The following is a 12,618-nucleotide window of genomic DNA, read 5'->3' on the forward strand; positions in this document are numbered from 1 at the left end:
GAATGTCATGCATTCCTAATGTTGTGTTTATAAAGTGCTCAAATTAATTCAAAATGCAAACTTCTGCGCTGAAAGGAGATGAAATGATTGTCAACTACATTTAATATATTTTTTTTTTTAGAAAAGGAGAATTTGCATAGACTGACAGCTCATTTTGTTTCTGCATTTAATTTTAATGTTTGGTTGTGCTTTCCAAAGGACGGTCATGTTTATTTGACACTCACAAAATCCCAAGACCTATTTTTAAGCTTGTAAATGATAAATCAGTAAATAACATTATTTTTTAATGACACAAACAGCACAGTGGTACAAACAAGACTGGATAAATGAAAAACACTTCACTAAGTAATTCTTTATACTCCTCCTGATGTTCAATTGATCCCTTTATTCTTCCAAATAAGGATTTGAAGCAAAAGTCTCAGAAAGCAAAGTTCTCAAAGAAAAGGTTCTGTTCCCTAAGTCACCTTTAATATAACTAGGATGACTTTAAGATAACTAAGCAGGTACCAATTTATTTTCGTGGTTTTTCTCTTTGAAAAATATTCAGAATTAGAACATTTTGTAAAGATCAGAAATGGCTGCTAGCAGATTGAGGGAGAAATTTTGATGCAATTCACAACTTTGAATAGCATTATGATAACCACACATATAAATCTATGCTATGTATCCAAATTATATCCCAGAAGTCAGTAATCTCAGAAATAAATTGTCTACCATAACATAAACTGAAAAATAGATACTAAGGGCAGGTCTTACCAGAGTAATAATTTTAGGATTTTCCATGTTTTTAGAGGTAATTCTTCACTTCTGAAGGTACCTGCGCATTATGATTTTAAAAAGAAAGAAAAATATGGAGACTGTACAAGATAATAAGACTTTTATAAAAACCACTTAAGAAAAGAAATCTCATTTTCTGAACCTAACTCTGTAGTTATATGTGACTTTGAAAGTGGAAGTACAGATCTGTTATCTATTTTTCTTAGGTTGCACATCACCCTTAATTACAGTTTAGGCACACACAAAGAAACATAAATGGCTTTTTATCAATTACACATTGCTAGAAGCATAAACAATAAATTATGAATTACTGAAACAGAAACCTTTGTAGAGTATGAATGCACAATTCTATTCTACATATTTGGAATCCATTGGACCTCCTATTTCATTCAAATTTAGCCCTACCTTTTATGATTTGATGTTGAGGAAAGGTGCCATGCTTCATATGGGTCAGAGAGGATAACTTATATTGAAAACACCTCTAGTCAATATTTGGTGTTGTGTTGTGTTGTAGAAAAATCTACTATGTGAACAGGATAAACAGTGCCACCATATTGGTTGGAAACGTGTGTGCGTGTGTGTGGGGGATGTGTGTATATATATGTATATGCTTGTACAAGCACACAGTTTTCCCATGTTTCTTAGGTATGGTTACCTGGGAAACCCAATAATAATGGATCTTCTGTATCTGTGATATCAGAGCTTCTGTAGAGGCCTTTTGAGAAAAGAAATGTTATTTACGAAAGCCATCTCTTACCTTCGATGCAGCCTGAAGTAATGGAAGAACTTAAGGAGGCATGTGGTGGGCAGAAAGAGGACAATTGGCTTACCAAGGTGGCCTTCTTTGCTGTGCAGATCAGCAGGAATTGTACCTTACCTTCAGATACAATTCAGCATGAATAGGTATCACCAGCCTAAGGCAGAAGAGAGAGGAACTTTGTCTGCCTTGATACCTACATCCTGAATACAGGAGAGGTGTTAGTGAGGATTCAGCTGAAGAGAAAACAGCAGAGAGGGTCAGCTCTGGTTGCATTGGGATCAGAGAAATCCATTTCCACTTTCAGGCAGCAGATTTTGGTTTTGTGACAAGAGGAGTCTGAGATAAGCTGAAGGTAGTAAAAAGTGCAAAGGAAGACTTTCTGTAATTTTCCAGCTCATGCAAAATGATTTCCTTACAGTATGTGTGTTGTGGGGAAGGATGGGAAGTTTCAGGCAATTTAAAACAACTTGATACACTAGAATTGGAAGCGATCCTAACAAGTTGGAAGCTGGGGTTAGCCATTGTGTGAAGAAAGCTGAGTTTTATTTTGGCAAAGGAAATATAGAAAGAAAAAAAGAGTCTTCATATTCAAAACTAGATCCAGGAATACTGCAGCGATTTCTGTGGTTAGTAAATATTTTCATTTTTCTTACTCCTCCTCCTCCCCATCTTCCATCGTCTTCTTCCTTCTCCTCCTCTCCTATTCCTTTTTTGTTTGTTTGTTTTTCTATTATAATATCCTTTAGGCTGCAATACGTTCCAGTATTGCATAAGCACATTTTTTGGCAATGCATTATAGTGAGGGTCAGTGTTTTCCTACTGCCAATGTGACCACTTTCAGAATTATTTCACAAAATTAAAATATCTGTAGAGTTAAAGCTACAAAGAGACCTGGTCGAGAATAAGCCAGAGGAGATATAACATAGCATGAGAAGTTAGGAATGAATGGATTCATACATAAAGAGGATCTTGTCCCATTTATCGATGAATGTTTTTCTATGTCCCAAACATTGTGCTAAGAACTGGCTAAGTCCTAGCTTATGCATATCTGTCACAGCACACCTATGAGGCAGTTAAAAATTGCTGCCATGGAATTACAGATGAGAATATCGAGGCTTAAAATAATTTGTTTACAGAGTGTTCTTACAAGAGATACGTATACAGGATAAAAAGAGATAAAAATATATACCACTTGAGGGAGGTAAATCAGGTGAGATGGAAATCCCTAAAGCAATGAATGAATTTTACCCTAAACAGATAACTATGTTATGGACAATGAGCTAACACAAGATATGTTTATTCCAAAGTTCTAGTCAGCATCTGCATTATTCAAATTAATTATCAAAATCATGCCTTTAGAGTGAGCTTGTTATTGATAAAATTGTGGTCAATGAGAAGATATCAAGAAGAAAAAAAATGTCAGTATCATCAGATACTATGGTTCCCCTGCTGTATTTTCTTAAGCATAACCAAGCTATAACTAAGCCCAAGTTCATTATTTCTCTCCCTCATGTGGGCTGTGCTTAGAGAGCAGAGTTTTATGCTTTTTTCCCCCTCATTTCTCTATACACACAATTTAAGCATTTCAATATAAACCATGAAGATTCCCATTTCACCAGACTGTGCTCTGTCAGTGCCAATCTAATGTTTTACCTACAGTGTGCAAGCTGGAGAAGATCAAGTTTCTGCAGACCTCAAATTTCCTGCAAGCAAGATCTTTCAATATCTGTAAAAGGTCCATTTATCTTCCTTCTCTTGTTATATTTAATTGTTGGGTATCCTCCATTTCCATGGTTAGAATGGAAGCCAATCCTGAAATGTGGTTATCAAAACTCCCTGTTTATAAGTTCACCCAACTGCAAGATGAAGAAACCAATGTCTGTGTCATGTATTTAGAAAATTCAAGGAACTATGATTCTTCGGTGTGCACATGTGATACAAATGACTCATCATATTTTTGACTTTTGTTTCCACCTTTATCCATATGGAAGGTAGCTTTCATATTGGGGTAGAAATATGATTCTCATATATTTATAAAGAGAATTATTTGTGAAATCACTCAACTCAACTGTGCAGGGGACAAGAGACATCTAATTTTGTTTTTGATTATAAGTTTATCTGCTGAAAATTACATCAGGGTCAATCCATATGAGAGGAGAAAGATCACAATAATTTTCAGTGAAAGACATGGCTGCTAGTTTTTTTTAGAAAATGGCAGATACTGAACCCATTACCCCTAAAGATCAAATTAAATAGGAGAGAAATCCATCCACCACTTATGGACTTAAATATATTGGCTATCTCAAAATCTTCACGTTGCTCTGGTGGGCTACAACTCAGAACAAAGGATGCTGTCAGTGAAGAAATATCACCTTCTAACCATTTTGAAGTCCATCTTAAGAAGAAAAATAAATAAATATGGTTATACCATTTGATTCTACATTGCCATGTCTCCAGAATAAAATGTACCAGAGTTACAAGGTAAATAAATGTCTAGTATTTTTATTTTTTTGTTCTTTCATCATTAACAATTAATTTTTAATAGTCTTACAGGATATCTGGATATCTACCTATCTACCTACCTACATATGTGTATATGTATCTGTATATACATATATATCTCTCCAACATTTTTAATTTGACAATCTCTTTCCATTTCTTTAATTGTTTTTGCTTATTAAAAAGAGAAAAAAAAAGTGTTTTTTTCTATTTTCACAGTAACTATACAGATGCCAAAGGAGTTGAGGTCTATGGAGCAAAACTCAGAAATGTTTAATCTAGGAAAAAGGAAATAGGGTATAAACTTCACATATTTTTCCAAAAACCTGTGGGTTCATGATTTATTCTATGAAGAAGATATTGAATATTTGGTTCTAATTCCAAAACCACAGTGAACAAATCTCCTGCTTGCCACATGACAGTCTTGGTTTACGGTGTTTTCTAGACATAAATATAAACAGTGACCCCTTTCACTTTAAAAAAAAAAATGTCCCAGTGAAAATAACGAACACAATTTAAAATAAGCAATCATGACACATAGAATGCTCTTTCCAACTGAAGTTATTTTGGTATTCCTGGCATTTTTTTTTTTAATTTCACAAAACAAAAAGTAAAAGAAAAACCTGTAAGATAGGTCAAAACTGTAATTTATAGTTTTAAAATAAAACAGATAATCCACATGACTTTAAATATTCTATCACAGGGTTTATTGAAATGTATGATCAGGCAGAAGAAGGTTTCCTACATGTACAAATGTTTACTTTCTACTAATTCCCAAAATTAGAAAAAACAAAAGAAATTAATTCACTGTAGCATTAAATCTCCTCTTTAAAAGTATTATGGCATAATAAATAAAGATCAAAACTACACCCAATAATACCTGTTCATACATCAAAGACCTTATGTAGTGCCTTCCGGGGCCACACGTATAACAGGCATATATCTTGAAAGTACACAATGTACAGGAAACACCAAGCTCCAAATAGTTGGGAAGGAACAACATTTCCTCATGGAAATTTTTTAAACATAGGACATTTTATATGCAAAATTAATGACTGAAACTTATCAGCTCACAATCTAAATAAGCCTGGACCACATGTATACACAGACTTTCAGCTCAGTTTAAGGTTTCTGAGAGAGCTCTTTCTTAGACATATTCATGTAACTTCCATAAAAAATAAATTATGGCAATGTTAACTGAAGAGCAAAGACAATGTACTTGGATTAGAGTTCCTAATTAGGGGTGACTGACAAGTACTCCACTATTGAGGAGAAAGAACAGAATTTTTTCTCCTCAGTGTTTATAATAGTGGAAGCTAGCTAAATGAGTAATACCTACATAACAGCTTTCTCATTTCCTTTTCTGTGTTGCATCCACATTTATCAAAGCATCCCCAAAGAAATAAGTAGCATTATGTTAAACGGCAAGGCCGTAATATATTTAACACAAGCCATAAAATGTTATTTCATTTCATACAGGAAGTTTTATCAAAATATACTACTTCCTTTAAACAGAATATAGCAAATAATCCAAGCAGATATCACAAACCAAATTTTATTCTTCTAATTGAGTAAAGCTTGTATAGAGACCATTCAGAAATCTAAACAGATGCCTATAAGAAAACCAGAAAACCACCTGAGACAATAGTTATATCTTGCTAATCATTCTAAAACAGCTAAAACTAAGAAATACATTTGAATCAAAATAAAGTTAAAAGTCCTTGTTAAATATACAGCATCTTAGGAAACAAAAATGTACAGATGATATAAATTTTTTTAAAAAATGATCTATGGACTTTATATTTAATAGACAATAGTTAAAGGAAAAGGTATTCCAAGCTTGGTCCTCAGTATGTAATGAAATGGATTAAATTTTCTTTGTGAGCGAAAGACTTAACAAAAACATCAGTTCGTATTAGCTCCAAAGTAATACTGATAAGGAGTGACCTTCAAGAAGGATTTTCTGATATAATTGCTATTGTTAAAATTGGTACAGGCTTAGAACAAATGTCTCTAATGTGTACCCACAAACCAGGCAAAATTAGAATAGACTTTCCCTAAAGACCTGGTAAACATTCAATTAAAACTTAACAACTGCAAAGTGTGAGCCAGCTCCTCCTCTTACAGATATGTCAGTATCTCATAGTTCCTGGAAGCTTTCACAGGGGTTAAATTTTACTCTTCATTTCTGAAAATAAGGTGATTAAGGTATTCCCTGGGATAAAATTAATTTTCACATTAACAATTTCCTTATCTATTGTTTCAATATTGGAAAGGGAAAGTGATGTAATTACCATGCCATTAGACTGTTATGCTGGATTTCAGCTGCTCGTAGGTGAACAAAAATTATTTTAATGATATTTTCAGTTATAAAATTGCATCCTATTTTCCAATATATATTTTACCCTATTTCACAAAGCTAATATATTTAATATATATTTTACCCTGTTTCACAAAGCTAGTATATTTACCTTCATTTTTCTTGATAGTGAAATTCGGATTGTTGACCATTTCTGGAAGAAGACTGTATAAGAAATAATGTCCATTTTTGGGATCATCTTTGTCCATAGCGCTTACTGTTTGAATGACCTGTAACATAAAACTTGACGTCAGCATTTCCGATGACATCAGATGGCTCCAACTGCCTTTAAAAGCTTAATGACATCCCTTTTGTTGTCTGATACTTCGGCCCCCAAAACTCCTTTTTTTAGCTTTCTCAATTGTCATGGATCGTTTGCGCCAAGAATAAGAAGAGTTTATCACTTTCATACCTCAGCTTTGATAAGTTGACAAAAATTAAGAGCATTACTTTTGTGTCCGTTCACTGTCTGTGGCTTGAGATAGCAAAGTTAAGTGTATTTGAAAATTCTAATGGGCAATTACAGATTTCTTTCCAATTTGAGTGTTTACAGGCATCTAGAATGAGATTCAGAATTGTTACAGTGATTGTGGTATGGCTTTTGGGAGCATCTTGGAGTTGAAGGACTTAAATTTTGAATTCTCACATCTCTTCTTTCATTTTACTCATCAGGTTATGAGTGTTTGCCAAATAGAGTGCTCCTCAACACAAATATTACTGCAACAAACCTTTCCGATGAGTTGCATCTGTTCCCTTGCAATAATGAATACTGTTTTTAAAGCCAGTGGATAACACATGCAAATAATGCTTTGGAGTGTATCCTGAGATGAATAAATTATAAGGATTAGAAGAATTACCACTGTGCAGAGAACTGTTTGGATAGATACAGATACTTGGAATCGGTGCCTGTGGAATGCGCTTGTTTCATTTGCCAATCTGCATTAACTTAACACTAAGTTGTTTCTTGGGATGTCAAAGAATTATCTTAATAATTCATATTTATGATTCTGTAATATTTATTGCTTCAGTGTGAAACACTGGACAAGAACTAATGTAGTAAATGTTATAGTTTATACTGCTACTGTAAATAAGTACTAAATAATTTATACAAAAAAATGCCAATGAAGCACAGTAGCCAAGGTCATAACAGATTTGGCATAAAAAATAGTAACAGTGAAATGCTCTCAGGTTTATGAAATTTAGAGAATATAACGATGATGCCTAACACATTATTTCTGTTTGAACAATTATATCCCACTGAACTTTGCCAATTTTATTGGAGAGAAAAAAATGGATTGCTTCATTTTGAGAAAGGGTCATCATTGCTTTGTAACTTACTTCCTAAACAATGTGAAAACAACAATTTCAGAACTTTTAGCAACTATGGGGTTTTGCATTGTATCAAGCACACAGTCTGTAATGACAGACTGTGCATTAAAGTTCTTTGAGGCAAAAATGAAATAACTTCTCTCAAGGTCTAGGTCTCCATTTCTAAAATTTAACATTTTTACTTTAATTTAACATTGTGACTTTGAAGGTATTTGGCTTTTGTTAAGAAACATGTTGACTATGTCTCATTACTAGCTAGTTATAATTGTACTTAGCTTGAGAGATAATACAACATAAAGTAGCACAAAAAATAACTCATGGGTACAACAGTTAAGTAGTCATTAAGAGTAAGGACTCTAGAATTAAGCTGCCTAGATAGAAGTCAAAGTTTTACCCTTTACTTGTTGTGTGATATTGAGGGAGTTACTTCACTCTTTCTGAAACTCAGTTTCCTTGTATGCCTAAAATACAAATAAAAAGAGTACTTTTTCTCATAGAGTTGCTTTAATTATTGATGTAAATTCTGGTTCCTAGTAAATATTCAATGAAATGTTAGATATAACCATTGATGTTGTTATTAAGGGCCATTGGTATTTATCAATGACATGATACTTTGATAAGTTTAACAACTTTGATGTTACCCAAACAGAGACTCAAACTGATCAGAGGAAAATGAAATTATATTTACTGTATCTAAACACACCACATATTTGCCTTGACCTTGAAGAGCAGAGAGAGGCCCTGGATTCTAGTTTCATAAAAATAAGCATGAATTAAAGTGCAAGGGGATAAGATGTGAAACATAGATAACTCTTTTGGACAGGCTGCATGCACAAATATTTAACAGAAAAGTATGAGTTGACCGCTTACTTTACCTAGAAATAACTGTGCCAGATTATTATGTTAGAAAGTCAAGGGAATAACTATCTTTGACAAGAGCTTTTTTTTTTTTTTTTTCTTTTTTTTTTGGGGGGCAGTTACAAAGAATAGAGGGGGAGGGGAAACAGTTGCTTATGAGCAGGTGTAGCAACCCCTCTGCCATTTACCCTACCTTGTCTCCATAGGACTTCTATTCTCAGGCACAACCCTTGAAGAAATAACTCTTGAAGCACATGCGTGCATGTGAAGAATAAGGGCAAGTGAAGAGAAAATTCTTGGTATTATGGGGTGGAGATCAGTCATATTTACATTCCTATAATAAACTTAGTTGATGAAGCTCCCATAAGTAATACCATTCATAATATTTCTAAGCAATCTTCAAGAAAAAGTCTCCTACATCTATGCACTAGTGAGTACATCCAAATGAGAGTTATTTGATTAGCTAAGCCACCATGACCAAAACAAAAGTTGCAATAATTTAGGTTACCTGTAGTAAAGGTACATAACTACCTGCCATAACACATCTCAAAAGTTTGGTCTAAACATCACACCATAAATGAATATGTCTTTTCCTCCATTTATTTAAAGCTAGGAACTCATTAAACAATTTCTCAATCCTCACCACAGAACTACTGAACTAGAAAGTCTCAGGGTAGGGGCTAGCAGCAAACTGCATTTTCAACAGTCTTCTGGGTGATTCTGGTGCATGCTCAAGTCTGAGAACCACTGTTTTGAGCTAAGGGAATGGACTAATGTTCACGGATCGGCTCCCTCATCATTATTTATTAAGCAAGTTTGTATTGTCAAGTTCACATCAAAACTCAGTGCAGGATGAGTTGAAGAGAAAGTGGTTAAAATGGCAAATCTTTAAATCATCTTCTAAATATCCCATAAACTGGCTATAGTTAAGATTTTTGGTCAAACCATGTTTGACCCTTCATTTTACTTAAATGCCGATAGTCATTGTCGAGCATTTTATCTAAAAGTAGATGCCCGGTAGATCACTTGAAGGACTTTATGCCATTAAAATGCATACTAATAACATACCCATACTAATAAGGCTGACATTTTTATTGGTGTAATAACTTCTGAATACACTTAACTTTAAACAGTAGGCGTGGGGAAGAAAAACATTTATTGAAGGAAATGCACCTCCACAGAAGCAGATTGTATAGACATACTAAGTAGATGACAAATGGAAACCACAAAATATTCGCTCTGTAAGTGGCTATGATCTCAGTTGATTTTTAAAATAATTAGACAACTATTTCATGGGAATAGTATAAAAATTTCTGGAGAGGCAATGGAATTTTAGGAATATACATCTAACTTTCAGTTTAAATATTTTCCTTTCTACTGATAAAGTTAGGATGCAACTGAAAAATCAAATGTTTGGTAATTTATTGCAATTTTGTTTTCAATTTCCAGGGAAACTGAAAGCAAAATATCTATCTCTATGAGAAGAAAATAAAAACATATCTGGGGTGCTGGGATGATGAAATGATTTCCAGGGTCATGTTTGGATTTTGATGGGAGCAGACTTTGTTCTATTTCTTGAGACTGCAGATTTGAAATCAAATAACCTTTCTAAGGCATGCAATTGAAAAATAAATAAATAAAAATTGTGTGTCATATCATAATTCTGACTCAGAAAATGTCTTTTAACTGTTTATTAATAATTTTAAATGTAAATCAGATTGTTTTTGTTAGCAGAACTTATTAAACTTTATTTTGGACTATTTCACATTAACTCAAAAATATTTAATAGCAGCAGGGTATCACTGCCATTATTATCTTTTGAAAAGGCAAGCAGTCAGCAAATGAATACTTTTCTAATGATCTGATCTGCTAACAAGCATAACAGTATCGTGGGATCTATGAGAAAATCCCCCATGAGTTTCTGTAGATATTATTTATTGATTTGTTCTTAGGTGCCAGGCATAATAATGTATGAAATTCTCCCCCCTCCACACACACTGATATTAAAACAATGCCTGGCACATGGAAACTGTTTAATATGTACTGGCTAAATCAATTAATAGATTGGTGAATAAATAAGTGATGGCAGATACATTTTTCATCATCACTAATTCTCACAATACTTTTATAGGTAAGTATTAAGAGACTTATCAGCACCATGCCTCAAAGACATTAAGTATAATTTCTGATACCAGATATGCCTAATTAAAAATTCCCTGCACACCCATCTCCCCAATATGCCAAGCTGCCTCAAAATCTTGTTGTTCATACTTTCTGTATATGTGTTTCAGTTCAATTGTGGCTTAGACCTTCAATATTTTGGAGAGCGTGTAAGAATTATTCATTCATCCTTGATGCTCATGTACTTTGCTTTAGCAGCATAAAAGGGTCCCTATTGAATCAGACCTGTAAAATGCACAAGAAAATGAAAATTTAGAAGTCATAGTTCTCTCTACGTGTTGACAAAGTGAGAGAGGACTATTCTGTTGCAACTTTTGGAATATTCTCCAAGACTTCTGGAATGTTTATCTAGTCTCTAGGAAGATTTGGCAATGACGGCCAACATGGTATCTGCAGTTGAAGCACACTGTCACTTTCTCAGCTAAAACTTAATTTCCTTTTCTTGGCATTCTTTGGTAGAAATGTGAATTGGAATTTGATAGAAAGAGGGTGAATGAAAGGAGGAGAAGTTGAGATCAGTGCAGAAGAGATAGCAATATATTACATTTTCTATTGATTCTTCTATTATTGTCAGTTCATTTATTATCAATATTTACTTAACCTGAATTTTTTAGAGCAGTATTTTTAAACTTAGTGAAGAAAAGAATGGATCCATGAATGAGCTTCATATGGCTTGCATTCCTCAACTTGAAAGTGAAATAGTATGAAATTATTTATAATATGCACATATGTGAGGGGAGAGTGCATGGCTTTTACCAGATTATAAATGGTGTCCATAACTGAATGAAACAAAAAGTAAATTAAAAATTAATTCTTAAAAGACAGGTCTTTGAAAATAGGAATTATGCACACAAGACAAATCACATTTTAACAATGATGATTAATTGAGAGAGGAGGAAATATAGGTTTTAGAGAAATTATATTAAAATCTACACCATGACCCAATTATTCCCAATTATTTCAAAACTGTAATATAGTTCAAATATAATTTCAGTTCATATCCATTTAAAAGATATTGCTAGAATATTTTTGATAATTTGTATAGCAATCCAGTCTCTATGAAGATTTTCCTTTTCTTACCCATTCAAAGTGTTTTCCCATGTCGCCTTTTTTTTTTTTTTTTTTGCGTGAAACACCATTGTCTTAAAATGTATTAAGTGACTATTCAGAGAGGAATAGAGCTTAGAGGTCTGACCTGCAGAAAATAGGGTAGGTGGATAAGAGTCTATGTCTCTTTCAAAGACTAAGTGAGGTCCTCAGTTCTTTGGGCAGACATTTGGAACTTGTTTCTACATAAACCCACTGCAGAACTTCCAACCTTTGCTTCCGTGTCTTATTTCCTATTGACACTAGATTGAAGTAAAATAATACAAAGCTAGAGTTCCTGAAGAATGTGCATATACAAAATTAGGATTTTCCTGTTTCTTCTGCCTTATACATTAAAAACTATCCTCTCCCTTGGCCTGCCTTAAAAATCCTTTAATAGCTAAGTTTGATTAATAGGACAGAGTAAGTTTTTGGCATAATTTAGAAGTCTTAACTTCCTTTTTGTTTTATCTTTTGTCTACCCTCCTACCTATTACTTCACAGGAATATATTTTGATGTTTCCTTAATATTATAAATATTACCTCCTGAGCTGAAAATGTGCTCTATAGTTTATCCTCCCAGAGTAAGATTCTTCCAACTGGGTCCCATCTACCACTAATACTATGATTTTTTTCTGAAGAAAGTTTGAAAGATTTTATACTCAACTATGTTTAGCAAATTCCAAATACCACATAACACTTTTGGAGTTCCATATGTATTTATAAATGCAAGGGAAACTTACAGTTAAACAAAACAAACAGAAGATAA

General features: G+C 33.5%; 1 protein-coding gene across 2 annotated transcripts in view; it reads right to left on the bottom strand.

Annotated features, from left to right (window-relative positions):
- The window catches only part of CDH8 (cadherin 8, type 2), a 208,472-nt gene that overhangs the window by 69,171 nt on the left and 126,683 nt on the right, over positions 1 to 12,618 (bottom strand). For both annotated transcript variants that reach the window (XM_008572712.1, XM_008572713.1), the window contains exon 7: positions 6,508 to 6,625. In XM_008572712.1, the coding sequence (XP_008570934.1) occupies positions 6,508 to 6,625 (118 nt within the window). The remainder of the gene's footprint in view (positions 1 to 6,507; positions 6,626 to 12,618) is intronic.

Source organism: Galeopterus variegatus, unplaced genomic scaffold (genome assembly GCF_000696425.1).
Source record: "Galeopterus variegatus unplaced genomic scaffold, G_variegatus-3.0.2 Scaffold826, whole genome shotgun sequence".
NCBI classification, from domain to species: domain Eukaryota; kingdom Metazoa; phylum Chordata; class Mammalia; order Dermoptera; family Cynocephalidae; genus Galeopterus; species Galeopterus variegatus.